This window comes from Platichthys flesus, chromosome 17, assembly GCF_949316205.1.
Source record: "Platichthys flesus chromosome 17, fPlaFle2.1, whole genome shotgun sequence".
Classification (NCBI taxonomy): Eukaryota; Metazoa; Chordata; class Actinopteri; order Pleuronectiformes; family Pleuronectidae; genus Platichthys; species Platichthys flesus.
In genome coordinates, this window is record NC_084961.1 from 6,485,827 (window position 1) to 6,511,615 (window position 25,789).

General features: G+C 41.2%; 6 protein-coding genes across 7 annotated transcripts; 1 reads left to right on the forward strand and 5 right to left on the reverse strand.

Moving 5' to 3' along the window:
- Positions 1 to 1,385: 1,385 nt before the first annotated feature.
- Positions 1,386 to 4,242, reverse strand: mrpl24 (mitochondrial ribosomal protein L24). The gene is made up of 6 exons (XM_062410480.1): positions 4,143 to 4,242; positions 3,724 to 3,910; positions 3,228 to 3,323; positions 2,687 to 2,790; positions 2,307 to 2,437; positions 1,386 to 1,806 (listed from the first exon to the last, which is right to left on the reverse strand). Exons 2-6 carry the CDS (start codon positions 3,904 to 3,906, stop codon positions 1,670 to 1,672), a joined length of 651 nt encoding a protein of 216 aa, XP_062266464.1. The 5' UTR covers positions 3,907 to 3,910; positions 4,143 to 4,242; the 3' UTR covers positions 1,386 to 1,669.
- Positions 4,243 to 4,922: 680 nt separating this feature from the next.
- Positions 4,923 to 10,580, reverse strand: LOC133972520 (hepatoma-derived growth factor-like). The gene is made up of 6 exons (XM_062410024.1): positions 10,138 to 10,580; positions 8,275 to 8,351; positions 7,861 to 7,999; positions 7,442 to 7,603; positions 7,155 to 7,331; positions 4,923 to 6,748 (listed from the first exon to the last, which is right to left on the reverse strand). The coding sequence occupies exons 1-6, from the start codon at positions 10,222 to 10,224 to the stop codon at positions 6,728 to 6,730; spliced, it is 663 nt and encodes a 220-aa protein (XP_062266008.1). The 5' UTR covers positions 10,225 to 10,580; the 3' UTR covers positions 4,923 to 6,727.
- Positions 10,581 to 11,641: 1,061 nt separating this feature from the next.
- prcc (proline rich mitotic checkpoint control factor) lies at positions 11,642 to 16,058 on the forward strand. Its single transcript, XM_062409903.1, has 7 exons — positions 11,642 to 12,434; positions 12,520 to 12,567; positions 12,923 to 13,399; positions 13,728 to 13,823; positions 13,953 to 14,099; positions 14,413 to 14,478; positions 14,882 to 16,058. Exons 1-7 carry the CDS (start codon positions 12,147 to 12,149, stop codon positions 14,966 to 14,968), a joined length of 1,209 nt encoding a protein of 402 aa, XP_062265887.1. The 5' UTR covers positions 11,642 to 12,146; the 3' UTR covers positions 14,969 to 16,058.
- A 65-nt stretch (positions 16,059 to 16,123) lies between these two features.
- Positions 16,124 to 18,784, reverse strand: mrpl9 (mitochondrial ribosomal protein L9). The gene is made up of 7 exons (XM_062409904.1): positions 18,559 to 18,784; positions 17,814 to 17,973; positions 17,594 to 17,718; positions 17,449 to 17,502; positions 17,214 to 17,315; positions 16,989 to 17,072; positions 16,124 to 16,709 (listed from the first exon to the last, which is right to left on the reverse strand). The coding sequence occupies exons 1-7, from the start codon at positions 18,634 to 18,636 to the stop codon at positions 16,374 to 16,376; spliced, it is 939 nt and encodes a 312-aa protein (XP_062265888.1). The 5' UTR covers positions 18,637 to 18,784; the 3' UTR covers positions 16,124 to 16,373.
- A 183-nt stretch (positions 18,785 to 18,967) lies between these two features.
- Positions 18,968 to 21,050, reverse strand: LOC133972607 (transmembrane protein 272-like). The gene is made up of 6 exons (XM_062410147.1): positions 20,936 to 21,050; positions 20,789 to 20,854; positions 20,643 to 20,693; positions 20,367 to 20,558; positions 19,578 to 19,851; positions 18,968 to 19,439 (listed from the first exon to the last, which is right to left on the reverse strand). Exons 2-5 carry the CDS (start codon positions 20,847 to 20,849, stop codon positions 19,589 to 19,591), a joined length of 567 nt encoding a protein of 188 aa, XP_062266131.1. The 5' UTR covers positions 20,850 to 20,854; positions 20,936 to 21,050; the 3' UTR covers positions 18,968 to 19,439; positions 19,578 to 19,588.
- Positions 21,051 to 21,796: 746 nt separating this feature from the next.
- On the reverse strand, positions 21,797 to 24,277 carry si:dkey-266f7.9 (uncharacterized protein LOC100006223 homolog). 2 transcript variants are annotated; one of them, XM_062410362.1, is made up of 5 exons: positions 24,243 to 24,277; positions 24,091 to 24,131; positions 23,537 to 23,620; positions 22,615 to 23,185; positions 21,797 to 22,412 (listed from the first exon to the last, which is right to left on the reverse strand). In XM_062410362.1, the coding sequence occupies exons 3-5, from the start codon at positions 23,584 to 23,586 to the stop codon at positions 22,038 to 22,040; spliced, it is 996 nt and encodes a 331-aa protein (XP_062266346.1). In that variant the 5' UTR covers positions 23,587 to 23,620; positions 24,091 to 24,131; positions 24,243 to 24,277; the 3' UTR covers positions 21,797 to 22,037. The 2 variants fall into 2 exon arrangements, with proteins under 2 accessions (XP_062266346.1, XP_062266347.1); XM_062410363.1 differs by lacking the exon at positions 24,243 to 24,277 and having other exon boundaries at positions 23,537 to 23,605; positions 24,091 to 24,236.
- Positions 24,278 to 25,789: the final 1,512 nt, after the last annotated feature.

The window sequence follows — 25,789 nt, forward strand, 5'->3', positions numbered from 1 at the left end:
TATATATATTTATAACTATAGTGTGATATTTAGAGTTTTTCTTTATGGGATGCCATTACATTTTAAATGTGAAAAATGCTATTTAATCATAGTCAATAACGAAATTCTCCACAGGAACCAAACCACTAAGTACAGTTTAGTCACCAAGCATGGGAAGCTTTACATTTTACAAAACGTCATGTAATCTAGGGATTCTTTTTTGTCTCTGGTTAAAAAATATTTTATACCGATCTGAAACCTCGCTTGAATTTGATAATATAAGTAAAGAACTACTCAGTAGGAGGCATAAATCTGTGAGTGACCTTCAGCCCTAAATTTAATAACAGATATTGACATTATAGATATGAACTGCAGGCTTATAACATATAGTTTAACCTTGGTGTCCTCCCAATCACACACATCTGCAGGATTAAAAAAAACAACAGTTGAATCTTAGATCTAAATATACAGCATGAATCTTTCTCTCATGCCACCCTGGTTGTTTTTCAACGTAGGGTAATAAATTCATGGGTGAGGTCATATTTGAACCCTGATGCTAAAAAGGTCTCAGATCAAAGGGATACATGCCAGTGTATAAAAAGTCAAACGAGGTCAAAGCGAACGTTGTTGTAACGGTCCAGTCTGTATAGTCTCCTCCTCAGACGTTTCCTTCTCAACGGTTTCCCAGACATGTTGGAAAAACACAGATTCATTTGTCTTAAGGTTTAAGTTTTGGAGAGAAGCCTGTCTGGGCTTCTGTAAAATAATATGACTATTTTCAGCCTTGGGAACGATTCAGTCATTTCCATTATCAATCCTGCCAATAGCAACCAGTCTAATTTTTACAGTCTTCCAGCTCCAGCCTGTACTTGAGTGATTCACTCCCTCATGAACAAAAGCTACTGTATTGTGGGAACATGCGTGAACATCAGTATTAACCAGAATTGACTGCTGTTCTCCAGATGTTGGTTTGGATTACAATCGAATTTCACATTTTCGGCAACATCTTAGCCTCACGTCTTTGTTAATAGCACCAATGTATATTAATAAAGAATTTGCGCGGATGTTGAAATACAATTACATAGGGATGTAGGAAGATATATAGGGATATAGGAAGACATCTAAGAAGCAAGGAGGATGGGTGGGTAGGTTGGACAGTATATAAATGGGTAGAAGAGCAACTACGAAAGTAGGTAGGAAAGTGGGAAGGAGGGTGGGAAGTAAATACTTAATTGATTCAGATGGAAATCCAGGCATCCAGCATGTCCCACCTCACTGCATGTTGTCTTTTACATAGCCTAGTTACCAGCTAGAGCTCAGAGATTTATTTATTTGGACTTTGCAAATTGTGTTACTCTTAGAAAATATGAAGTAGCTCAATTATAATACAAGCCAATAACAATGACTTGGTAACGAGACATTTATTAATGGATTTACAAAACAAATTTAAGTTACATGTTTGTTATCAGTGGTGTTTGCACATCTGTTTAACCTCCAAGCATTTTGACAGAGCTATCGTTTCCTTACTCGTTTGTGCGTTGCACCAGGATTTTACCGTCCCACAGCCAAACAGATTCTATCCTGACAAAACATCCTTCAGCTCGATTTCAAACAAAAACTAGGTTTCTTCAGAGTTGCTGTGAAACATGAGTATCACGATGTGGGGAGTGAGTGTCTTTGATTTCTCTGGTCAGTACCAGTAGGATCTTCTGTTTCGCCTGTTCTCCTGAATGCCCAGTTTCTCCATGACCTCCTCCTCCAGCGTTTTGAGGGATGGAACAAAAGTCTTTTCTAGAGTGTCCTCAGGACTTGTGTCTTTGGGACCATCTGTGAGGGTAGAGAGGGAAAAAAAGCAGATCACTGAGTGTAAAAAAATATGCTCATACCGTCAGAGTTGTTAAAACATTGACTGTAACAAGCAAGTGTTCTAAATCATTTACTTAAACATAAAACAATTCTAACTCACTGAAACTGACGTACTTGGAAAAGCCAACAAAATCTAATCTGCAGTGTCAGAATAAAGGAGCGTGAGCCAAAGCAAAGTCTAAGTAACTGGAATGATGCGTCATGGAAAAACTAGTTGGAGAGTTGCTCAGCATTGTTAAAAGGTTGTGGTCCTCATGTGTCCTTTAGTTCTGAATATTTTTTTCCATTTTAAAATAAAGGCACAAACTGTATCACTCTGAAGCCTTTTCCTGGAATTCAAGTCTTCACACAATGGAAAGAAAAAGATGGTTTTATGTGCTCATTACACATGGAATAAACAGCATCGGGTCGGGGTCTTAACAAGAAGTACTCGTCCAATCAACCCACACACACACACACACCTTTCCACTGCTCTGGCACGATGCCGTCTCGTCGCTGCACAACGGGCCTAGGGATGATACGACCGGTCCTCAGGGACACTCGGACTCTGTCACCCTCCTCCGTGAATTTCCACTCCACTTCCGTGGGCTTCCTGGGGATTGATGTCAGTACGATAAATCAGTGTGTTAGGATACCGACTATAAGGTGCATTTAACTAAATAAAACTCGACTGTGGCTCAACATTCAGGAGTCGGTGTACAGATTAAACCAAATATGCATCAACTATAATACAAAGACATTAGAAATACAGATAACATTGAAAGAACATCTAGTAAAGGGACCACAACTTATGTACTGTTTGCTTGTTGCTAAGTTCCGGAAATGGGTGCATATGGTGTACCTGTCGGAGGGGTCAATGAGGGCAACCTGACCCAGCAGGAGGGGAGCCTCGCTGGCTATGTAGTTTCCACGATAATCCCCCGTGCGTCCGATGAACCTGTGATGCTAATACACAGAACAATACTTTACAGTTGGTGAAGGCAAAGGTGCCAAAATGGCTTTTTATGGTTCATTCTGTCAAGAGCTGCACCCTAACAAAACTTGAACCCAGACATCTGGCGCCATCTTGTGGAGGTAGAAAATAAATACATAGAGTTTTACAGTGGTCAATAAAATGAATGACCATTGAAATATGTCTTATTAACTTGGTGAAATTAGAAAATTAGTAGCACCCTCTATAAGTTTATATATATGTGAGTTTAAGTTTCTATAATTACATGGTGTTGAGAGAAAAAATACATCAGTCAAACCATGTTCACTCATTAAAAAGCGACTTTTACTGTTAGAAAAAGACAGAATTAGTGGTGGTATGAGATATTTAAGTCAATGTCCTATAAGCCAAGTATGTTCGGTGCTCTCTGAGGGAATCGTTCCATCCTTACTGTGTTCAGTCCTTCCAGAATAACCCAGTTTCTGTGCCTGAAGACCTGGATCACTTTCCCCTGCTTCCCTTGGTCCTTCCCTGCAAGAATCTCGACCTGGGAAAACAAAAGCAGATACTTGACTCTGAGTTGTATTATCATATACTTCTTACTTTAATCAAACAAGGTTTAAGTGATGTGAAACATGACGTCCTGCTGTCACATCCACTTGATTCCCTGCTTGGAATAACGATGCACAAGTGTACAGAGGAGAACTGGTTCTGATTTAATGTTTGCAGAGGATCGAAGTGATATAAAACACATTGAAGTAGATTTGAATACTCACACACCTTGAATATGATGGTTAACATGTCTGTGTTATTGAAGATCTATTTGAACTGACATGGCACAGATTGCAAAATGTCCACATGATCTCCACTCAGAGATCTGATCTGATGACCTAACTTGACTTTTCCCACGCAATGAATACGATTCAGTTGCGGGTTGAGTTTCTCACCATGTCCCCTCGGAGAACGGACCAGTCCTGCGGTGCTATCGGTTCCACGAACACCTTCCTCCTCCTCTTGCCCAGGGGATTCAACCTTTTAGCCGCCGCAGTCCACGGCCTGTTGGTGCCGTATCGGTAATCCCTGGGCACAATGACCCGGACTGCCATCGACAGGAGCGCGGTCAGCCTCATCGTGCTGCACGGACAAGACAAACCAAAGCTCTTGGGTTCACAACGTGAAGTCTCCAACCCACGCTAGGCTAACATTAGCTTGCAGAGGAGCTAGCTAACATTACCGTTGGGCTGCTGCGGGTAAACAAACACAATAGTGTCCGGAAACACGCAACACTCCAGTGAGACTGCTACTTGTATTTTTACAGAACAATGTTATTATGAATGAAAAAATGAGTAACGCAAACTGAACTGACCCTCTGTTGACATCAATGTCACATGCAGCAGCAGAGAAGTGCCGACTGAACCTGTGGCTGCAGGCAGCGCCACCTACCGCACAGGAGGAGCTGAGCTGGATTCACGCATGCGCAGTTGCAACACAAGATGGAAATTTGGTCAGGATCCGGATTCAGACTAATGAATAAATGATTTATTACTCACAAAAGGCTTTACAAAATGCATGTAAAATGAAAATGAAATTGTAATGAATAAACCTTCATTGTGTTTTAGCAAATCTGACAGTTTGACACCACTAAATATACAAAGAACATTTATGTAACACTGAGTTTAAATAAATCAAATGTTAAACAAGCTACAGCAGGAGAGAGAACATCCAAAGTTATCTAATTGAGTTCCATACCTTAAGGGGAGGCTGTTCCTCAGCTCAGTACTAACTGTGTGATAATTTAAGCCAATGAACCTGTGCTTTTCCCTGCAACTTTGGCAGCTGGGAAAATAATTCATATTTACCACAGAATGCTATATGCTTGAAATCAGATGTTTTTCTCATGATATTATATATAAAGCTTTAACAGGGCATACAGATCCAGACTGGGCTGCAAGCCTCTCTAAGTAGCAACTTATGACAAGTGCACACACACACAAATGTGTCATGGCATTTGTAACATGAGTTATAGTGGGAAGTGAAATAATTAACTTGATTTGTGAGCCAGGATGTTTGAAAAGCATAATTGCAGGAAACCCCATTTTAGATATGATTATCCGAGTTGTGTTACAGATAGAGGATGTGAATAATCAACAATACACAAGCATGATTTATTGGTTATAAACATGACAAACAAGAGTTTTTTTTGTAATCAACTGGTTTATTAAATGGACTGGCAACTACAACAGTAAACTAAAGAGCAGATTAAGATGAATGGCAGCTTCCAAAAGTAACACAGAAAGCTAAACCAAGAATTACACTTTATACCAAATTATACCCTCGGAATCAACAGCAGATCTGAGTGGGGAACTGAGAGTGTTTCATATTTTGAAACTACTGGTGAGATAGGTGGGTGGCCATCTTAGACACGACAGCGAGAAATTGTTTCACTTTTATGAGCTGTGATTTCCCTTAAGATTCATAATTTGATCAACTGTGGCCTCTACTGCTGAATACAGAACACTGAAGCAATGACTAGGACATCCAAGTAACGTGGTGAAAGGGCCAAGTATTTTATGGTTAAAACAACTTGTACCTTAAAATTTACACACAGCGGAAAATAACAACACCACATATTAATCACATATCCAAGCTTGAACAGGTCAAAACAAATGTTTTTGAATAAAACACATTAATAACGTCACAACTTTGTTTCACAGCCAAAATAATAATAATAATAAGACCACTGAAGTAAAACCGGCCCACGTTCCAATTCAAAGGGCCAGAAAAGAAAAAAATCAAAACTTCAGATTTACAAATTGTTCACTCTCAATTGAAATGTTGGTAACAACGTCAACTACGTATTTCAGAGCTGAAAAAGAAACAGATTTTGGTTAAAACCAATTTTTTTTGTCAACAATTACATCTCCAGTATCAGGCAATGGCAGCATGAATGTGACCTGAACAGGTTATCATAAAAAGATGAAACCAAGAGTTGACTTGATGGATTTGAACAAAATTTGCCAGATCATTTCTCCAGAAAAAGTGCTGGCTTAAATTGTTTTCCCCCCTCAAAAATGCCTTCACTCCACCTTGACGTGAAAAGTTTCAGGACAGAGCTCAGACACATCAACATTCTGGAATGTCTTTCTGCCTTCAATCATCATCCGTTCAAGAAATGTACACAGGGACTGTTTAATCCTTAAATAGTTCTTCTGAAATTGGGTTTACATATCACATAATCAATACACGTTCAAAAGCCCAGCAGGCCACACGTCGGATCCTGTGCAATTAATCACATAATTTGGTCACCTGCAATTAAGCAAACTATGATGCAACGCAAACTGCTGATTTAAAAACAGCAAACTAGTCAGATTAACGGGGCGGGGAAAATAGAAAATGCAGATTTTATGTCCTGTAAGTGAATAAATTATTTAAATGAGGCTGAGAAGCTACATGAAATAAACCTTTAACTAAAGCTGAGAGCGTGGGTGAAATGATGATCTCTTTTCCCCTGTACAACATCCATGTTTTAAAACCATCAAACGGGATCCTTTGTCAAATTTTTTTTTTCTTGTTTTTATGTAATTTACGATATTTTCAGTGTTTATTCCCTCTAAAATGAAAAAAAGTTTTGACACCTAGCATTTACTCTTTGTCATGATGTAATTGCACTTAGAAATAAAAAATATATACACACCAAAATCCCATTTATAAATGAGCCTTAAAGTTCTCAGTTCAATTGTTTGAAATCAGATTAGCAAACTTTTTTGTTTCAGGATATATGATATCCCAAAAATGGTGAATGAGGATTTGCTTTTCTCTCAATACAAACACTTCGGTTATTTAAAATGTTCCTATGAATTAAACAGCTGAAATCTGGTATCCTGCAGTGAACCATGTTGATGCTTCCACTCCGAGCATCAACGGTTCTTCGTTTTCTTCTGTGACTTGATGTTAAGCACTGTCTGTCACGGGCTGCAGAGAGAAGAGTCCAGGGCCATTAGCATTAATTACAATCTCTAATTGTTTCATTTAAGTATCTTTGAAAATCTGCAAACAGCTGTATATGTCATTTAAATTGTCACAGATAATTTTGGTACGGTCCTTAAATGTCTAAATACTATGACTTAATAAAATGTTATAACATACTGAGGATAATGCATTTACTGATGTAAAAAAAAGGTATTGTTTTAGATTGAGAGCTTTACATTGGGACAGCTGCTCATACAGACACTGATGCATGTTGTGTTGTTTGTAGCCTTAATGTTGCTAAGCTAGCGAGTTTCTATAATTTTTATTTCCCCCTCTTCCTTGTAAGTACAAACCTGTAGATCGGCAAAACATACTAGTTATTAAAGAGTTAGTTGGTCAACAGTCTCACCTTATCTGCGGTTAGCTGACCTCCTGCTGCAGCGTTTTCTTGGGCTTCTGGTTTTGACTCGCTTTTTGAAGCAGGAGCAGTTGCCTTTGCTCCGGCCACATCGTTGAGCTTTGCCTCCGTGTTAGACTTGTTGCTGTCGCCTTCCACTCCTGTATCCTTCGGCCGCTTTGGAGATGCCTACCGGGTGAAGCGTCACAGAGAAGGATCGCTCCGATATGAATAATGAAGCTAGACAATATAATGCTCTGTACATGAGACTGGGTACAAACGACAGGCTCAAAACTAACCTCTGTGGACTCCTCTGCTTTTCGCTTGGTGCTTCCTCTCTCGTTCTTCTCGTCGATGACCAGGGCACCTTCATCCTCATCACTGCTGCCCTCTGCATCTACCTTCTCTGTACTAGCTGTATCCCCTCCTCCTTCTTCTGATGCGTTGTCCTTCTTTGATGACTGAAGGCAGAGATTTAAATATTATTGAAGGGAAAGAAAACTAGACCAACTGGATCGAGTCTCAAAGAGGATAAGAAGACTGAAATGTAAAGTTAGTCATACAGACATGAATAATGATAATCATGATAATCTTCTGTGATCTTTAGAGCAAATCTTGAGGAGTTACAGTCACTTGTTACAGTCATACAACCATCGATGGGCTGCATATTATGTTTTACATGCGTCATCTATCCTTCCTCTCCTAAACATCCACCCACCTCGTAGTCTTCATGCGTGACGGTGGGGTTGTTCTCAATCTCCCAGAGTCCCTCGGCAAACCCTTTCCTCTTGTTTTGTTTCCCAAACTTCTCCTTACATTCGGTGTAGGGGAACAAATCCTTGGCCCCCAGGAACGCCCTATAGTGGGGTCAAAATTACTCAGTATACTTATTAAATTCATTGTGTGATTTACATAAAAATAATAAGGGATGACCCTGGCCAGTTTAAGTTATCTTGTCTTTTGTGTATTAAGGAATATTAACTTTAAATAGGGTTGATGAAACATCTATGAGTCACTATTTATTTAGCAAACAAACAAAAAACAATGAATGGAATTTAATGAAAGAATGAAGATATTTCTGCCATCATTAAGACTTGGAACAAGGTTGACATTAACAAACTAAAATACTCACGTCTCGTGTGTTCCAAAGAAAAACACTTGGAACTTGTTTGAGGGCGACTTCACTGCTCCTTCAGGTAACTCATCAATCTGAAAATCAAGACCACAGCCTCTTAAAAAAAGGACAGGGATAATCCTCAACAATCAAAAGTTGTTTGTGGGCCATTTCTGAGGATCAGCAAGAATGGATTATGAATGGAGAATCTAAATTGTTGACCATTCATTTGGGATTTTAATGCTGAATTGGGCGTATATGACAGGAGAGCAATGCAGATGCAGAGTTATTTTATTTTAACAGGGTCTTTCTGGCGACAAAACCATCCCCTCTTATTCAACTATTTGTGCCCAGAGAGAGCAGGGGTCACTCTGCTTTTCGCTTCCTCCTTGCAGTTCACTCTATGTCTCCAATGCTCTGCATACTATTTGTTTGTGTTTTTTTTTAAAGATACTTAGGCACAGGAAAACACTTATGATGACCATGCATGGTGTCCGTTGGCCTCTGCTGGTCAGGCCTTTCCCAGATAGGGCCACTGTATGAGGATAGGTAGGGCAGGGCCAGTGAGGCAAGGCTGATAATACTGATTAAAAAAAGGGAGGGAAGAGACACCAACAAATAGACAGTCACTTTATAATTTTAGGTGATGGCACTCTTTCATTACTTTGTATTTAGAGGCACTCTTAATGAACCAAAAGTGTTTTTTACAGCTGCAGAATAATACACTACGGTACGGCATCGGTTATTGCAAAATGGAATATCTAATGCCCTTGGTTAAATGCTGATGTCCCATCTTTTAATACCTGGTTGGCAGAAATTTTGCTTCATATGGGGAGCGTGAGATATTATATTTGTCTTAGCTCTGCAACCTTGGTCTTATCTGTCAAAAAGGGTCTTAAATATATAATGTATACACACATTGATGTAAGTTTAATAACGTAGAGGTGTGGATCATAAAATATCACTATGACACTAAGTAGATATTTAAAATCTTCCTTTCCTTTAAAACCAGTGCTGCTTGTTTATAAAACTAAAATTGAAAAAAACACTGACTCCAAGTGGAATCCATTGTTTCACTTTCAATTGCATATGATAGACGTGGTTGGGGATTGCATGTCGTTTAGTTTTTAATTAAAAATTCGCCTCTATATCCCTGTGGTTCTACTGCCCATCTATTTGGGTTATTAACAAATAATTAAGGAGACCTTGTTTTTATTTTGTATTCATTAAACTCTGACTGAGGCTGCATTCTACCTGAAACTCTGAGTAACTAACGGGGTAAAGAGGATTCTAAGAGAAAACACGTCTCACCTATGACGACAAAGGCATGTTTACAAAGTAGCTCAGCATATGGCAACACAAGTAGCCATGTGGAGCCTGTGATGAACCCCTCCATTTAAAAAATAACTATTTGGGGACTTAGCTAAGTTCCAGCTGAGTCTGAGTAACACGTGTTTGTGAAGGGAAATTATCTTTTATCTAATAGCCTAGCTTAAATGCTCAGTTTGAGGCTAAGCTTAACATCAGCCCAACAGGCCCCCCGGAGACCTGGGGTGGCATGTGAAGAGGCAATGTTGGTAGCAAAGAGCAGCTAGCAGCAGTGCTAACATCTAGCTAGCAGAGCCGGTTAACATGGATAAAAAACGTGCTAATGTCTGCAGGAGGCTGGCTGTAGCTGTGTGTTTGTGTGTGTGTGTGTCTGGCTGAGTGTGTATGTGGATGCTGGGCAACGTTAGCTAACACCGTCAAGCTAGGCTAACTCATGGTTGCTAACTGGGTTGAGGCCTCGCAGGTAAACAGGTGATAATGGTCAGAAACTCTGAAATGAAAACAAAAATGCTAAAGCTAACAGAACCAATAAATGAAACCCGGGGCTCTTACCCGCGCAGGCCAGTGTGGATAGCCCTTCATTTTAGCGAACACGAGATCTCCCGGTTTGTATTCCTTCTGCCTGTTGGACCTCGGCATCTCTCTGGCTCTGCTAAATCCGATGTATGTGTATTTAAAAACAACAATGGTGCTTTTAAATGTGCTAAAGGAGGCGGGTTATTCAACCGACGAGCCACAAGCGTCCGTTTGTCAAATCAACCAGCGGAGGGAAAAACTGGAGCGAAGACGCGGCTGGCGACTAGTGGGGTTTTCCCTCGGATCCTGAGGAGTGGGAACCGCGGGCCGGCGGCAGCGGGACCGATCCGATGCTCGGTTCAACACCGTCTTTACTGAAACGCTGAAATGATTCGGTTATTCCCGCAAAACCCTCGGACTGTTTTGGTTTGAAATAAAAACCCGCTTCCTCCAGCCGAGCGACACCGCCCCCAGAACCCGATGGAGCTGCACAGCGAGCGCCCCCTTTTGACCTCACAAGGGAATAAACCACCAGCGCAGAATTCTACGTGAATGAAATTGATCTTGGAGAAAATTCATTTGAACTCAAATCAAATCATTACTTTACTTATGTTGCATCTTTCAATCATTACATTGCAGTTCAAAGGGCTTTTCTTGCGACTGACGTTTTTTTTTTGGTAGAACATAAAGGAGAGCATTGCAGTAGTCAAGCCCGCTGGTTATGAAAGCAGGCAACTAACATTTGACCTTTATTAAGGTCTTATAGGACTTAACGTCCATGGCTGGATGAACACACTTGGATGCACCGGGGCAGAAATGACCTATTGGGCCCCAATAACCCTCCTTTCCTCCCTCTACCTTTACACTATGTGCAGATTCCGTACTGAAGAAATATCTGGACCTAGAACCTAAAGGTTTTGGGCTATGGGGTCTGTGATCTATGTCACTTTGTCAGTAATCATTCCATGTTTATTAACTAATTGTGAGCTATGATGATTAGCAGAATAGAAAATTATCCAGAGCTCTAGCATTTACTAATTCCCAAAACCCAATGTGACATGTAGGGACAGGTCCATGTGAAATTTCTTTATCACTGCAGGATGCCATCTGGCAAAGTGAAAGCCAATGTAAATTTCCCTTTTAGTTGAGAGTATTGAGTCTGAGACTAAATGTAATTCATTTTAGAGATTATTATAAATCTGGTTTTTGACCTTTGAGATCCCTGAGATTTTGTCTTAAAGCAGTGAAGTGTTATAATACTATATAATACTATATCTGCTTTCAATATATGACAATGTGAAGTTTTGTTGTATCTTTACTGTGTTTGAGGTCCTTGAAAAATGCTATACAAATCCAATTTTGTGTTATTATTATTATTCTAGTATCTAGAAAATTCCGAAATCATATAATGCTAATTTTTCCCGATTGGTTCAACTGTTTCACATGATGTGAGTTGATGTTGTTGCACACTCGGTCCGCAGGGGGGCAGTGAAGCTATCGCTCATCTGAATTTAACCAGACGAAGAAGTAGATGCTGCGTGGAAACCTGCGCAGTTGTTACCTTGATCGTGAACGATGGAGACGAATGTTTTGATCGAGTCTCGGGACTGAGTGGACATTTTTGCTGGCGTAACAACAAAGTACAGTCTTTGTTTTGTGATGTGTAACTATACCTGCTACATTAGCCGATGTGCAATAACAGCTAAAGACATATACAATCGGACAAAGCAGGAAGCTAGCTGTTAGCTCAGCTCGTTTACGCGGCGGCCTAGCTAACGTTGTAGCTAACTCTGAAGTTGGGGCAGTTCTTTTAATGTTGAGGGTTCTCTGAGAGGCCCTGCTTTATTCTGCTGTTACCTGCAATACAGCAGCTCCACCTGGGATTCACTCTCTGTCACCGTGGCTCTGTTAAAGAGACTAGTAGCTTGAATCCTCCATTTAAATCCAGTGGGAGCCCGACGGCTTCTTGATCCACATCGAGGGGAAGTGGTCCTCCGTGTCCACGAGCTCCTGCGGATTAATCCTCTGTTATAACGTCAGTAAACATGTCTTTAGTCGCGTATGGCAGCAGTGATGACAGTGACTCAGAGGGGACCTCCATCTCTGCAGCCACGCAGAGCAGAGGCAGCTCAGGAGGGCGCTTATCTCTCCCGCCTGCTACCAAAAGGTCTGCAGGTAGGAACGATGGACCGATCCGGGAGGCGAACACCAATCCTTCAGCTCAGGACAGCGCGTCAAACGACAGCCTCTATCTTCAGCTATCCAGTCTCCCCAAACCAAGGAAGCGAACAGAGGCAGTCAAGATCACTGTGCCACAGATTCAGAAAAAAGATGTGAGAACTGAGATCACTGCACAATGTAGCTCATGTGGTATGTAATGAGTTTGTCATTCATAATCTCTGTGTTTCTTCTCCATAGTCTGATTCTGATGATGACGAACCAGCAAAGAAGAAACGACCACCTCAGGTGAGAAGATCTCACTGGGACAGGAACCCCCTCCCTAAAAATGTCATAACCTTTCTATCCTGTATAATACAAGAATATTTCATCTTTCATCTCTGACCTTTTCTTAATCATATGTGGATTGTGTAAACATGACGTAGTGTTTGTATTTGATCATAAACAGTGTACTGCCTAGATTTAACCTATACTACCTCCTGGTGTTCTTTTCACCTTTTCAATTCTGTTTACAAGGATACAAATACATAAAAGGGAGGAAACCAGTGACACATAATACAAAAAAGTATATTTGTATAGTAAATTCGACAGTGATTCCCTGAATTCAACGGTCCGCTTTCTATCCATGTCTTTTCTCCTCCAGATTGTTGGCAAAGGCTTGTCCTCCCTTCTACCACAGCCCAAAAACGTGAGAGCGAAGGAGATCGCCAGATCCTTGATTCCCTACACGCTCACTAAAAGACAAGAACCAAAAGGACCCAAGCCTGGAATGCCCGCTAAGGGTCTGCTCAGTTCTAGTGCGTCTCCTTCTGCCATCAAAGCAGCAGCAAAGTCGGCTGCCCTGCAGGTGGCTAGACAAATCAACACCGACGACCAAGATGAGGAGGAAATAACCCCACAGAACTACTTTTCCCTAAACGAAAGCTCCCCATCTCTTCCTGCAGTCATCCCAAGCTTAGACCCTGAGCCAGTAGCCCCAGCAGAGCCTATTCTTATCTCCCCTGCTGATGAGCCTGGTCAGTCTGACGCCCCTCTTGACTTTGGGGGCGGACAAGAGGGAGCCGGTGCATGGGTGGGTCCAAATCAGCCACCTCTGACCGGTCCGGGAGCTTGCCCTCAGGTATTTGCGTCTTCTAACCATACAACCTAATTCTTCAGAATGGCTTTGTACTCAGATTACATGCTGTTCCAATAATACAGGCCTATTTGAACTATTGATTTGGATGAGCCACATTGACATACAAAGAGTCTGCTTATAAGATCTGAGTGCTGTCATGGAAACCTTCACTGCTGAGTCATGCAGGATCCATGACACATTCAAAAATACGTGTTCCTTTCCGTGCATTATAATCCATCATTCATAATCAGGCCTATATGCTGTAGTAGTTATACCAAAGAGGACAATCACCATGCCACTGACATCCTAAACCTTTGTTTTTCTTGGGCAGGAATTCTATGATGAGTCATATCCCCAAGAACCGAACCCTACATTGTCAGAGGAGGGTGAAGAGCCTGGACAATCGGCCATGTTTGATGATGAAGCGGTAAGAAGTGCACTACTTTTTTGTCTCATAATTAAGAACTTTGCTGGTTGGTTGGTTTTAATGCCTCTTTTCAGGGGCTGTGACATTTGTGACTCCTCAATGACTGTTTTTCTTACATTGTCACTTCAGTTCATGCGGCTGCAGGGGAAAAGAAACCGAGGCAAAGAGGAGGTGAAGTTTCTGGAGATCAAGGGAGACGACCAGTTGAGCGGCAACCAGCAGTGGATGACGAAGAGCATGACAGAAGAGAAGCAGAACCGTCAGTCCTTCAGCAAGGTGACCTGATCTCTGTCACTGTGGAAGTTGGCTGCATATTAACCACGTGTAGGCTCAGACCTGACAGGGTTGGAGCATATTCTCTTGATGATGCATTTGCCCTGTTGCTGAGGGCTTGTTTAGTCTTTAATTAATAGAGGGAGAGGATGTTAGATGCATTTGATACATATAGTTGTTCTCATTGAGTCATGATATAGCATATAAGACAAACATTCATGCAGGATTCACTGGGTGGACACATAATTATAAGCAAGGAGATGTTTGTATTGTTATTTTGAAATAATAATTGTGATTTCTTCCTATTTTCCTGCAGAAAAAGGGAGAAGGACCTACAGGACAACAGCGGCGCAAACACCAGATTACATATCTCATTCACCAGGTCAGTAAGACTAAAGCTCAAATGATACGCGACATTTATATGATGTAATTTCATCATGTGTTCATATTTAAGTCAGGGCCTACAAAGACTAACACTTATAATTTGAAATTGGCTTTTTGGTCATTGTATTTTGTACATATTGTACTACCAAAATTAGTTTTATCATCTTTTGTCCAGATTTGTTGATATTCTCTTTGCTAAACTGGGTTCTCCCTGAAATTTGACAGGCCTTTCTAAATTATATCATGAAATAACGGTTTAAACACCGGATCATTTCTTTTCCCTCCCAAAAATGTCATACTTTTGCTAAGAAGTAATGTCTTCAATTCTTCACCAGTGTGAAATGCATTATTTGTAAGAAATTTAATTTTGCTAAAATTTCACTGTATTTCTTTATTCACAGGCGAAGGAGCGTGAGCTGGAGCTGAAGAACAGCTGGGCCGATAACAAGTTAACCCGCCGGCAGACCCAGGCCAAATATGGTTTCTAAATGCCACACTGTGGACTCATGGTGACAAGTGGAAACGCTGGATCAGAAAGTAGAAGTAGTTCCAGATTCCTCAAACAAAGAAAAGGATGTTTTGGGGGCGTATAAATATCTTACTACAGATTTTTCCCTCTTGCCCTCAATCCACTTTTTGGTCGACTGATAAGTTGCTACTCCCACAGTGAAACTCCAGTTAGAGACTCTCCTTCTGACATTCGTTTATCTTAAATAAAACGCAACTTCATTTATTTTCTAAACCGGCACTATACCTACAAACTTTACAACAGTGTTTTTAAGGTTATCTTTGGTCAGTGGCTGGTAGATAAGAGAAGATGTGGTGTGAATTGGCCATTACAAATGTTTCTTTTGAATGTTTATGCTTCCTTTTCATTTGATTGTTAACATTAATGTATGATTCCTTCTTTTTGTGACGTCCCAATAGGTTTGGTTTTCTGGCAATAGAAACACAAATACATATTTATACACTGCATCAACAACTCTGTAAAGAAAAATAAAGATGTTGTAAACAAATTGGTTGATTTGCGTGACGAAGTTTTTTATATCCGTTTTTCTTCTTAGTTATCTTTATTTTTGAATAACTAAATTGCCAGAGAACCAAACATGCATTTCTGTCTAAGCGCTGATGCAGCTCAAGGAGCACCAGCGTTCTTTTTAACATCTTTCAGGACATTTACCTCAGTTTAATGTGGCTGAATCCAGCATGCATCTTTCAGGTTCAGTACTTTTCTCAAAAATCCCTGTAATTGATCTACAGTCCTGAATTGATGAATTCTGTAACAGTCCTTGGACCCCCAAGATACTGATGTTTTATTAAACCTGGTTGAGAGGAGGCTTGTACTAGATTTCGTTCTGCTGCTCCAGTTGTAGACAAATCTGGTTTCAAAGTGAATTAGAAATATCTATGCATGTGGGAGGTCCACTGCCAGTACACCAGAATGTTTTAAATACGCTAAGGGAAAATGCTTTATTAGTTGGAAACTGCTGGAAAAGACCATATTTGTTTACCTTCGATTTTTTTGTGTGTGTTGTCATTCAAATTTGATCAATAAACTTTTCCTTTCCTTGCTCCGTACCTTTGAAGATCAGTGTTTTTTTAAATTATTACTAGAATCACATTGATTCAGGTATTACACATGGTAAAATTTAAATCATGTTAGACTTTTAATTCTCCATGAGTTCTTTAGAACTGCAGTTTCCTTTAATTGTAATCCTTTATGAAAAAACGTCCTTGATAGGTTCCGATAGGATGGCACAGGCTACAGATTACCTTTTATTTTCACTGTTTTTGCAGTGGTTTTAATTTGATGTTAAACATTTTATGCAGGTGTCATGTGTGTTATAGACAAACAATCCATTGAAGTTGTGTGGACATCTTCATTTTGGTCCTTTAGTCTTTTTTGGGGCTGTCACTAGGCGGTGCTGTTGTATCTTGAGTCGTCTGTGTATCCAAGGTCGTTTCCTGAGCAGCAGATGCTCCTGCTGAGGCTGAATGTTCGCTAACTTGACTCACAGAGTCTTTACCAGCTTCAGCCTCCACTGCTGCCTCAGAAACTGCCTCCACAAGAGCTTCATCTTCCTCAGCAGCCTCTGCAGCTTGTGCTGCTGCTGCTGCCTCCTCCTGCTGCTGCTTCTTTTGTCTCTTCAACTGCCGCTGGTAAGTTGCAGATGGGTCTTCATATGGCATCAGTGACATCGGGACACGAACAGTGTTTATTCCATTGACCTATACAATACGAAATATTAAGATTTAGAATTCTGGCAGAACGACAGTTAAACCTGCTGTGAAGTAAGGCAAAAAAGCTGCTTTCTTTGTTTGGAGAGAAACTAGTTAAACTCCAAGGTAAACTAATTTGAAAAAGTTTTAATCTAAAGTTATATGTGGCTGTTGCATTTTGCAATAACATTAAAACTAGTTTTTTTTGTCTTTCAAGCTGCATTATAAATGTGATAACCCTAACCCATAACCTAATCATCAAAGCTTGGCGCTACATGAATCTCTTACCGTCACTTCACACCAATAGTCGCCCAACTCCTTGATTGGCTCAAATGGAAGACTCAGTGTATGAGGTGGCACGACAACTCCCAGCTAAGAAAAAGGTATTTAGAAAGTTAGACAATCACAGAGACACTTGTCAAACAGCCCATGTCTTACAAGTATTGACTGGATAATGTAGCGTAGGGGACATACGGGTTAACATGAGGACACAAAAATCAAAGACCGACATACCTTCTTGAGAAACTGTCTGCAGACGACCTCTTTGGTGAGCTGGAATTCCTCAGAGGGCATTTTGATAATCTGCAGCTTTGAGCGTTTGAGGAAATCTATCGTCTGTAAGAAAAACCTTTGTTAAAAAACTGACCACTGTTGATCTGTTGATACTTTCACTTGTTAACACCTGTTCCTGCGATAGAAGACCCCGGTTGTGAGTAGGAAAGTCTTTGAAGGGTGAAACACAACTCACCAATTGTCCAGTGCGGGTTTGGATTCTGTCCTCTGGTCTCCCCTCACGCAGAAGCTGCGGGTAGAAAAAGATGATAGTGATGAATAATTTAACTCAGAGGTGTACCGCGATGGGGGTAATGAAACAACATCATAGGAGTACACACTCTTAGCTCCTCCTCGAACATCTGTTTGTTCTCAGGTGATGAATACACTGCGAGAGCCTGTGGCAGCAGCTTGTTTCTGCCAATGGATTTTTTCACGAACACAGTGTCTCCTCTTCCACCGAGCTCTGTCAGGACAAACAAGACATGTTAATGGTGCAAACAGAGGAAAAAGGGATGTTATTATTGTTTTAGTCCCCAACAACGCACTGAAGATACTCACTAGGTACAGTCTGGGTCAGAATGAGCTCCATTTTCTCCTTGGGAGCGTTCTTGGTGTCTTCAACTACCTTGTAGACTCTGTGCCTTCGAGGGTTAAGCCTCGGCGGGCTGCCTACTTTAGACAACGGGACCTTCCACCATCGCTCCACCACAACAGTGTTCTGTGGAAACATCAGGCACCAGGAAATGATGTCACACGCTCTCAAGTCTTTTGTCCTGTCCAGGTGAAATACTTCTTTAAGAGTGACCTGTGGCCTGTGCAAAGCTTCAAGCGATTTAACAAACAGCCCCACACATAGTAGGTTGATTGGGTCATTATCACAGTTTGGGGCAGAACCGTCTCAGATCCTATTGATGTTTGGTGATTTGAAGATGGAACCCAAATGTTATGTTTCCTAAAGATCCTCATTAGGATTTGACACAAAAGGACACTGAAATAAAGTGGAAATGGTCACTCACGATGGAGGAAATCTACTTGACGGAAAAGCTGATGCACATTGTGAGAATGCAAAACATACAGATGGAAAACTGGACAAGGATACTTAAAAAGATTATAATAGCATTTGTAGGATCACTGGATTGGGTTTTACTGGACTTGTCTAATAATAAATACGGGTTTTGTTATGAGACCAAGCTTAAGAGTGAAAACACACATAATAAACAACCTAATATTGATACCCAGGTGTAGTTGTACTGTTGTGTTACGCGGACAGGTTCTGGATCAGAGCAGGTTTATAGTCACTGACCTGAGCAGGCGTCAGAGAGAAGCTCCGGGCAGAAGCAGTGAGCGCATCGTGGAGGACGCGGCGGCCTGAGCTCCACATGGTCCCTCCACACGAGATATGCTTTTTATACAGACGAGTCACCGCAAGGTTCGATATCGTGTCAGTTTGTTTAGAAAATCCGTGAGTTTGACAGAGTGACCGCAGCAAACACGCCGAAGGAAACCAGCGTCGCTTTGTAGTGACGTCAAAGGACCCAAAGCACCTACAATAGCTGCCCCAGAACAAAGCCTGAAATTTAAGTCACCACTTTGGAATATGATGGCTGGATGGATGGCTGAATGGATGTACAGACAGACAGACAGACAGACAGACAGACAGACAGACAGACAGATAGATAGATAGATAATGAAAAATGATTCCCACTCATAAATACTGTTCTGTACATAACTGCCAGCATTTTTTTATTCAAACCATGTACCTCAAGACATTACAAATAACTACTGCCGGCAATGAGCAGAGAATCCTTGCCATGTTTAGTAGTACACACGATTCATGGAAAATATGAATGGGAAAAAGAATATTCAATGATATACACATCAATGATGCAAACAACTTAAAAAACTTTAATTCTCAAGCAAAAAAAACAACATCCTTCAGTGAAAGAACAATCTCTCACACAGTGGTTAACAATGTAGAACCTCAGTCCATTTATGTTTCATTACACTACTGGATCAATATTAGCTGCCACTAGATTATATAACATTTCATCCTTTGCTGGTGAAACGCTTCCTGTCTGACAGGAGATGCGATGTGACAAGGCCGTTGTGTAACAGTGAGGTTTCTGCAGCTCTTACATCTGACCACACTAAGCCTGTGCAGACAAAACAGAGCTGCCACGTGAGCTGTAACAGAAAAACAACATGTCTTAATGTTGTTAAATAGTCATACCTTTGAAAATACACACCCACATGGGAGAGGGTGCAGAGCAGAATCTGTGTGATTACTGTCCAATTTGGGGAAAGGTGTTTCACTACACAAACCTGGATTTATTTCACACGTCACCAGCTGTGGTTTCCTCAAGTTTGGTCGTTGTGCCATAGAACGTGTTGCGATTGGGTATCAAATGGCGTCTGGCCCTCACAGTCCTGCAGCAGGTCAGTGCAGCGAAGCAACAGGTGATGAGCAATATGAGCAACAGAAAGACCCACGAGAGGGTGGTGACGGCAAACGCATACTGGAAGGTTGTCTTGTGGCAGTACTGGGCATCTCCTGGTGTGTAGCTGGGAGGGTAGACTGAGTAAACCCAGGTGGTGCCTGCAGGGAACAGAAGGCACAACCTCTGACATCAATTTCAATTTCATTTTTGAAATCAATCGTCATCGAATTGCAACCATGAGAAACTTTCTGACATCGCAACAACAGTCTGGATTATTATTCGATTTTTGTTAGGAGTGAACGCATCAATCTCCATCATATCAATACTATGATGCAGTTTAGTATACAATTGTTTTCTCATAATTCTTTTGATTTCTTTGATTCTATTCGTTGTGTTTCATATAAATTAAATAGTTGTTTCAAGGAAATCCCTCAGGAAAAATAAATATTAAATGTAAAATCCCATTTTTACAGTAACAAGAAGATAAAGAATCATGTGTTTTCATGACCTTTAACAGTGGTTGTCAGTCACCAATTTAGTTGTAAATGCTTCACGTTTTCGAGAAACACATTGAAAACAAAGATTTGAGACAAAGTTTTCTATTTTTTTTTGTGTTTTAACCATCATTGAAAAGATTAAAACTGAAACCTCTGTCTCACGTTTTTTCTCCCACCTGCAATGAACCAGAAGAAACTGAAGATGTACATGGCAGCCATGAAAATCAAACTCAGGAGGGCGAGGGTGCCTTCCCTCCTGCCGCTCCTGATGTAGGTCAGACAAAGAGAGAGGAGGGTGGCCGCTCCCAACGCGACCAGGAAGACGGGAATCCCAGGTTCTACTGGACAACCATTCAGATGTGTGGCTCCTGCAGAAAAACATGATTATTGACATTTCGGCAAAAGAACAAGATGCCACCTTCTGCCAAAAATAACAACATAAAAACACCTACCCAGTCCAATGCCTGCAATCATAACCATCCACCAAATAATATTCACCACAACTACAAGAGAGACAGAGAGTTAGCACTTAGCAGGAAGGTAAAACAGATAAAACAATGTGAGAGGAAATGAATGTGATGGAGGACAGGACTCTAACCAAGTGTTGAAATCAACACAGGATTTGTGGAAACAAATTCATCTTCTGGAGACGGATTCATCTTTGCTGCAGAGAAAGTGGAGATATAAAACAAGTCATTAAACATCAAGGAGAAGATCTGCAGCAGCAGCAGTGTCATGCTCCTACCTGTTCAGCTGTGAGTGGAGACTCTTTAAAGCCTTTTTCTTCTTCCAGGTTTCACTAAATGTAGAACGATGCACCACTGGGCAGGATGTTAAGACACGACGTTTCAAGCTAAAGCGTTTCGACAACTGTTTCGCAAATCATCTCTGAGGAGGAACTGCTGATAAACTGTGTTATCTGATATAAACGAGCTGCGAGCAACGAGCGTATTAAACCACAAACCACTCGTGAGCTGTCACAGGACAGACTCTATGGTTCACCAGTTAGATTGCACAGTGAGGAATTCATCAGTGTGGCACGAAACACTCAGGGTGTTGTCATCACAACATTTTTCGTGATAATATTTTCAGTTGAGCATCTGGACACAAAAAGTACCATCTTATTTTAAAGGGTTGTATGGGTCTCGCACCTGCTTTGTAAAATGACTCGATTGCACCCCCCTAACAGTCTTTAAAGACCAAGTGGGAACTGATGAGGTAGTGTGTCAGGTTGTTCACAATTCTCCCTGAGGCCACAAACATATTTATATAATATTGTTATGCACTGAGGCCCACCCTAATACATGTCAACACTAGTTAAAGAGTCTTTTTCAAAAAGTTCAGTAAACTAATGAATGTTTTTTAGAAGTAAGAGTAAACCTAATCAGTAAAGAGGTTAGTTTTCTCTCTCAGTTAGAATGAGGCCCAAGTGGAGCAAAGTGTGTGTGACAGTTGAAGATGGTTTCCCCTGGTCTCAGACACATGGAGCCCGATGATCTGGAATAAGACGTAAGAGCCGACTGGCATCTCTGCAGCAGGGACAATGAGACATGGCTGCGGCAGTGCTCACAGGTGTAGAACAAGAATTGTGAAAAAAGAAGACACATTATCTGGTTCAACAGTTTATTTCTGCACAAATTCTCCACATGATGCCATTTATGTGACTTTTATTTTGTTTCCAGTATCTTTAGTGAATGACACAATGGCAAGTTCTGTCTGAAGTATAATCTAAATCATATTTGTTGCTGCAGAGTGGTTAAGTAATCCAAGCTTCAACTGATGTATTTGGTGTCCATAGTGATGGATCTACTGGATGTGATCTACTGTGCCCTATATTGCATTTTGGCTCAAACATTATTATTCAAATGTTTCCTCAGCTGTGTAGGAATTTGATATTTCAGACTTCGCTTGCTAAGAACTGGATTGAAGTCGTTCCTCCTCTTTGTCACCTCCCTAAGTTGGAATTCAGTGATCATTTGAATCATGGGAGCAGCAGGGAAGTCCATGCAGATGATCCCAAGGCGCTGGTTGAGGTCGGACTTGGCGCTCAGGTAGTCGTACAGCTGTGCGTTGACGCGCTGAGCGACGGCTCTGGGGAAGGCGAACACACCAGCTCCACTGCTGAAGGTGAGAAAGATCTGGGCCTGGTTTCCTGTGGGCGCAGCCTCCAGGTGGTCGTAGACGCTTTTCCACTTCTCCTCCACGTGCACCAGTGTTGGGACCTGCACGGGAAACAGCAGACTCGAATTAACAAGAGATTATGTAATAGTCTCTCACATTATTTTTATGTGTAATGTGGGTGGAGGTACAGTGGGAGGTATGTTGAGGTACTTGTGTCGTCTAAGGGTTGGAAAGGTCAACAAAAAGCAATATCTAAAATAGCTAATTAAATCAATTCTGAAAAATAATCATAACTTTTCATACCTTCCACTTGTCTGCTATGTCAAGGGATCCATAGCGCATCCCCAGATCTGGCCCAGAGAAGTCTTGCAGGATGATGAGTTTCCCTCGGGCCTCTCCCATGGTGGGCACCAGCCGGCTGTGCCACAGCAGGTCCCAGTGAGCGTAGCGGTGGATGTAGTCCACCACAGCCCCGTAGATGTCATACGTCTCGCTGTACTCCTCTTTTAAACGCATCAGCACAGTCTCACTGGGAAACTCTTGCAGGAAGTCAGCCACACCCTCCAGCACATGACCGAAGTGGGCCCGCTGGTAGGACACCCCGTGATGGATGGTGAGGTTCCCCTTGACGTGCCGCACACGGACGTCCAGGAAGCGGACGCCTGCTTGGAGCTGAGAGGCCAGGCTCCAGGTCTGACACTCAGCGTACACACCTCCAAACAGGGCCATGGTGTTGTGGGTCCCGGGCATGGTGACCTCAGACAGCGGCTGATCATCGGGGATGCCGGCCATCCAGGACGGGATGAGGAACTCCGGTTTGGCGGTGTCGTCATAATCAGGTCTCTGTTTGGCACCATAACTCAAAGCAATGACTCTGAAATATAATGTATGGTCTTATAGGGTTATATGGTTTAGTATTTTTGAATAACTATGATGTTCGATAAAAAAAGACTTATTAGCAAGTATTTGTAAATATTAATTTCAGGGGCAATTGTAACTTCATTACATTGTGTTTTTGGATATTTGTATATATTAATTAAAATGTTCAATATATTTTATGCATATAACCTTTCATAGTCATCTCTTTTGTGATCAACAATGTTTATTCTTCTCTTTCCTTTAAGTCGTGAGTCTGTTTATTGATTGAAGTTGTTCCAAATTCAATGAAATTCCTGAACGTCAGTATGTTTAACATAAGGAATCTGTATGGCAGGATTTCACTCACCCCAGCAGGACGATCAGCTCTTGGACCATCTTCACAGGACGTCCTCTCATGTTGCTCAGATTGATTCCTCTGAGGTGATGACAGCTATGATCAATAGAAGTAAAGCGAACAATAATACAACTGAGCTCACAAATTCTATTTATTCTATTAATAAGGTGATTAAGTGTCATGGCCGCCGAAGCAGCCACACACCGAACCTCAGGAACAAGGTGGTAACATTTACTTAGTTTGGGGACATTCACACATAAGATAAATAAATGGACAGATTTTGAAAAGTGGCTAGCTATTTAGAGTTCACACATAAAGTCAAGTTAATATGTAAATTAAAATGTTCTAAAATATGCCTTTATTTTCTCTATATGAGAATAAACCACAACAAGAAACAGTGGAAATAATTTGATCCCAGTCCAGGCTGAGCTCGCTCTCCCCTCCAGGCAAATTCAATGGCAGGCTCAAAGCTTTCTAATCCAGAAACCGAACCAAACCGTCCACTGCTCCTGTGTCAAACCTGCTGACGTGTTTCTGTGCCGCTCTCATGTGCACCGGGTTCATACCTGAAACCTGGAGGCGTTTATCCTCCGACCGGTCCGGGTGCCTGGAGGGTGACGGGCAGAGAGAGGGACAGAGGGGGAGAGAGGAGTGCAAAGGGTCAGAGGCAAAGTGACAGAGTCAGTGTGTCCACTCGGGGTGTTATTGTGGGAAATACCATAGAAGAGCTCAGCTGTGAGCACGCTGGGGTGCAAGTGGAGGGGTGTGTTTGTGTGTGAGGGGTATTCATCTGGTCACGTCCCTCAGTTATCGTGGGTCAGAAACACATTGCGTATAACAGACTGACTCAGTGGTTTTAGTCGACTTTGTGACCTTTTGTGACATTTCTGTCACACCTTATCTGTAACAGCCAGTTCAGACAATGGAGGTGAAAAGGATTTTAAAACACAAAATGTGAATCTCATCAGAGTAATTCTGTCAAAACCCAAAATTCTCACAGAATGGGAGGTCAATACACATTAGCTGCAGCTGAGTGATTTCCCACAGTGTTGCTTATCAGTAAGTGAAAGTAGACAATATTGATAAGGTATCAGTGAGGTTATATACATGAAAGAGAGTGTAATAATCCAAGTGGGGAAAAATGCGACAAAAGAAAGGTCTAGACACATTTTTGCATATAACACAATATTTTAAGAATTTTGTTTTTGACTTATTTGCCCTCAGTTTAACCAATAGGAGATGGACAATATAACACACAGATAATAGTAAGTAAAAGAAGGGCAATACATTCTGGCTTCATGGCAACTTTTACAAAAAGACAAAGAAGAAGAAACACAAGTTCACCTCCAGCCACCTCCACAGATAAACTGGAGTAATGAGTCAGACATAGTTTTTTGCCAATAGTTCATTTAATCTTTAACAATATAGTGTTTTTACATGTTGTACTGTAGGAGGTGAAGTTTTTATTTGTATTATTTAGATATTTTGTGTAAATGTATCTGTTTGTAATTTCATATTTTTTTCAATTTAATTAAAAATAAAATGGAAACGTTAAAAAAACTTGTATTTGTTATTAGCATGTGTGTGTAAACAGGAGAGAGAGAGAGACAGAGTGCAAGAGAGTGTGTGTGTGTGTGTGTGGGGGGGGGGACCTGGGAGAAATCTGCAGATGTTTTCCCATCCTGTCTCATATCACTATGTGGGAAGTCAAACATTACACAACAGACTTGTCCTTATCTTGAATTATAATATTTGTTTAGCTGTAAATACAGTTTGACTACCCACAGCGTGAAGAAGAGACATTCCTGCAATATTTTAAGACAGTAATAATAATTGAATTCAGGTGAAACCCAGGAAACCAAAGTTTCACAAAACCAATTCAGGGTTGACAATCTTTATGGTAAATGTTCCTCTGTGTGTCTGAGGCCGTTGTCAGTGCAAAAAATGCTGTTTATGAAATTGACAGTTAAAACAATACTTGTGTGGGGTGAAGTATATGTTTGAAGCCTCTCGTGAGGTCGATGTAATATTGTATTGTGATGTCATGTAAGTGGGGAAACCGTTACGTTACAAAAGGCAAGTGCAAACAAGAGAAGAACATTATGGCTGACATCTCTACGTATACTCCTCCATCACCTTCATCACTGGAACAGGCCACAAGAGGCTGAGGGAGAGGAGCATGTCTGCCACAGTGTCATTCCTCATATTACCACTAGATTGTGCCAAAGTATGAACACTTCACGTTATACATAACATTACATTACA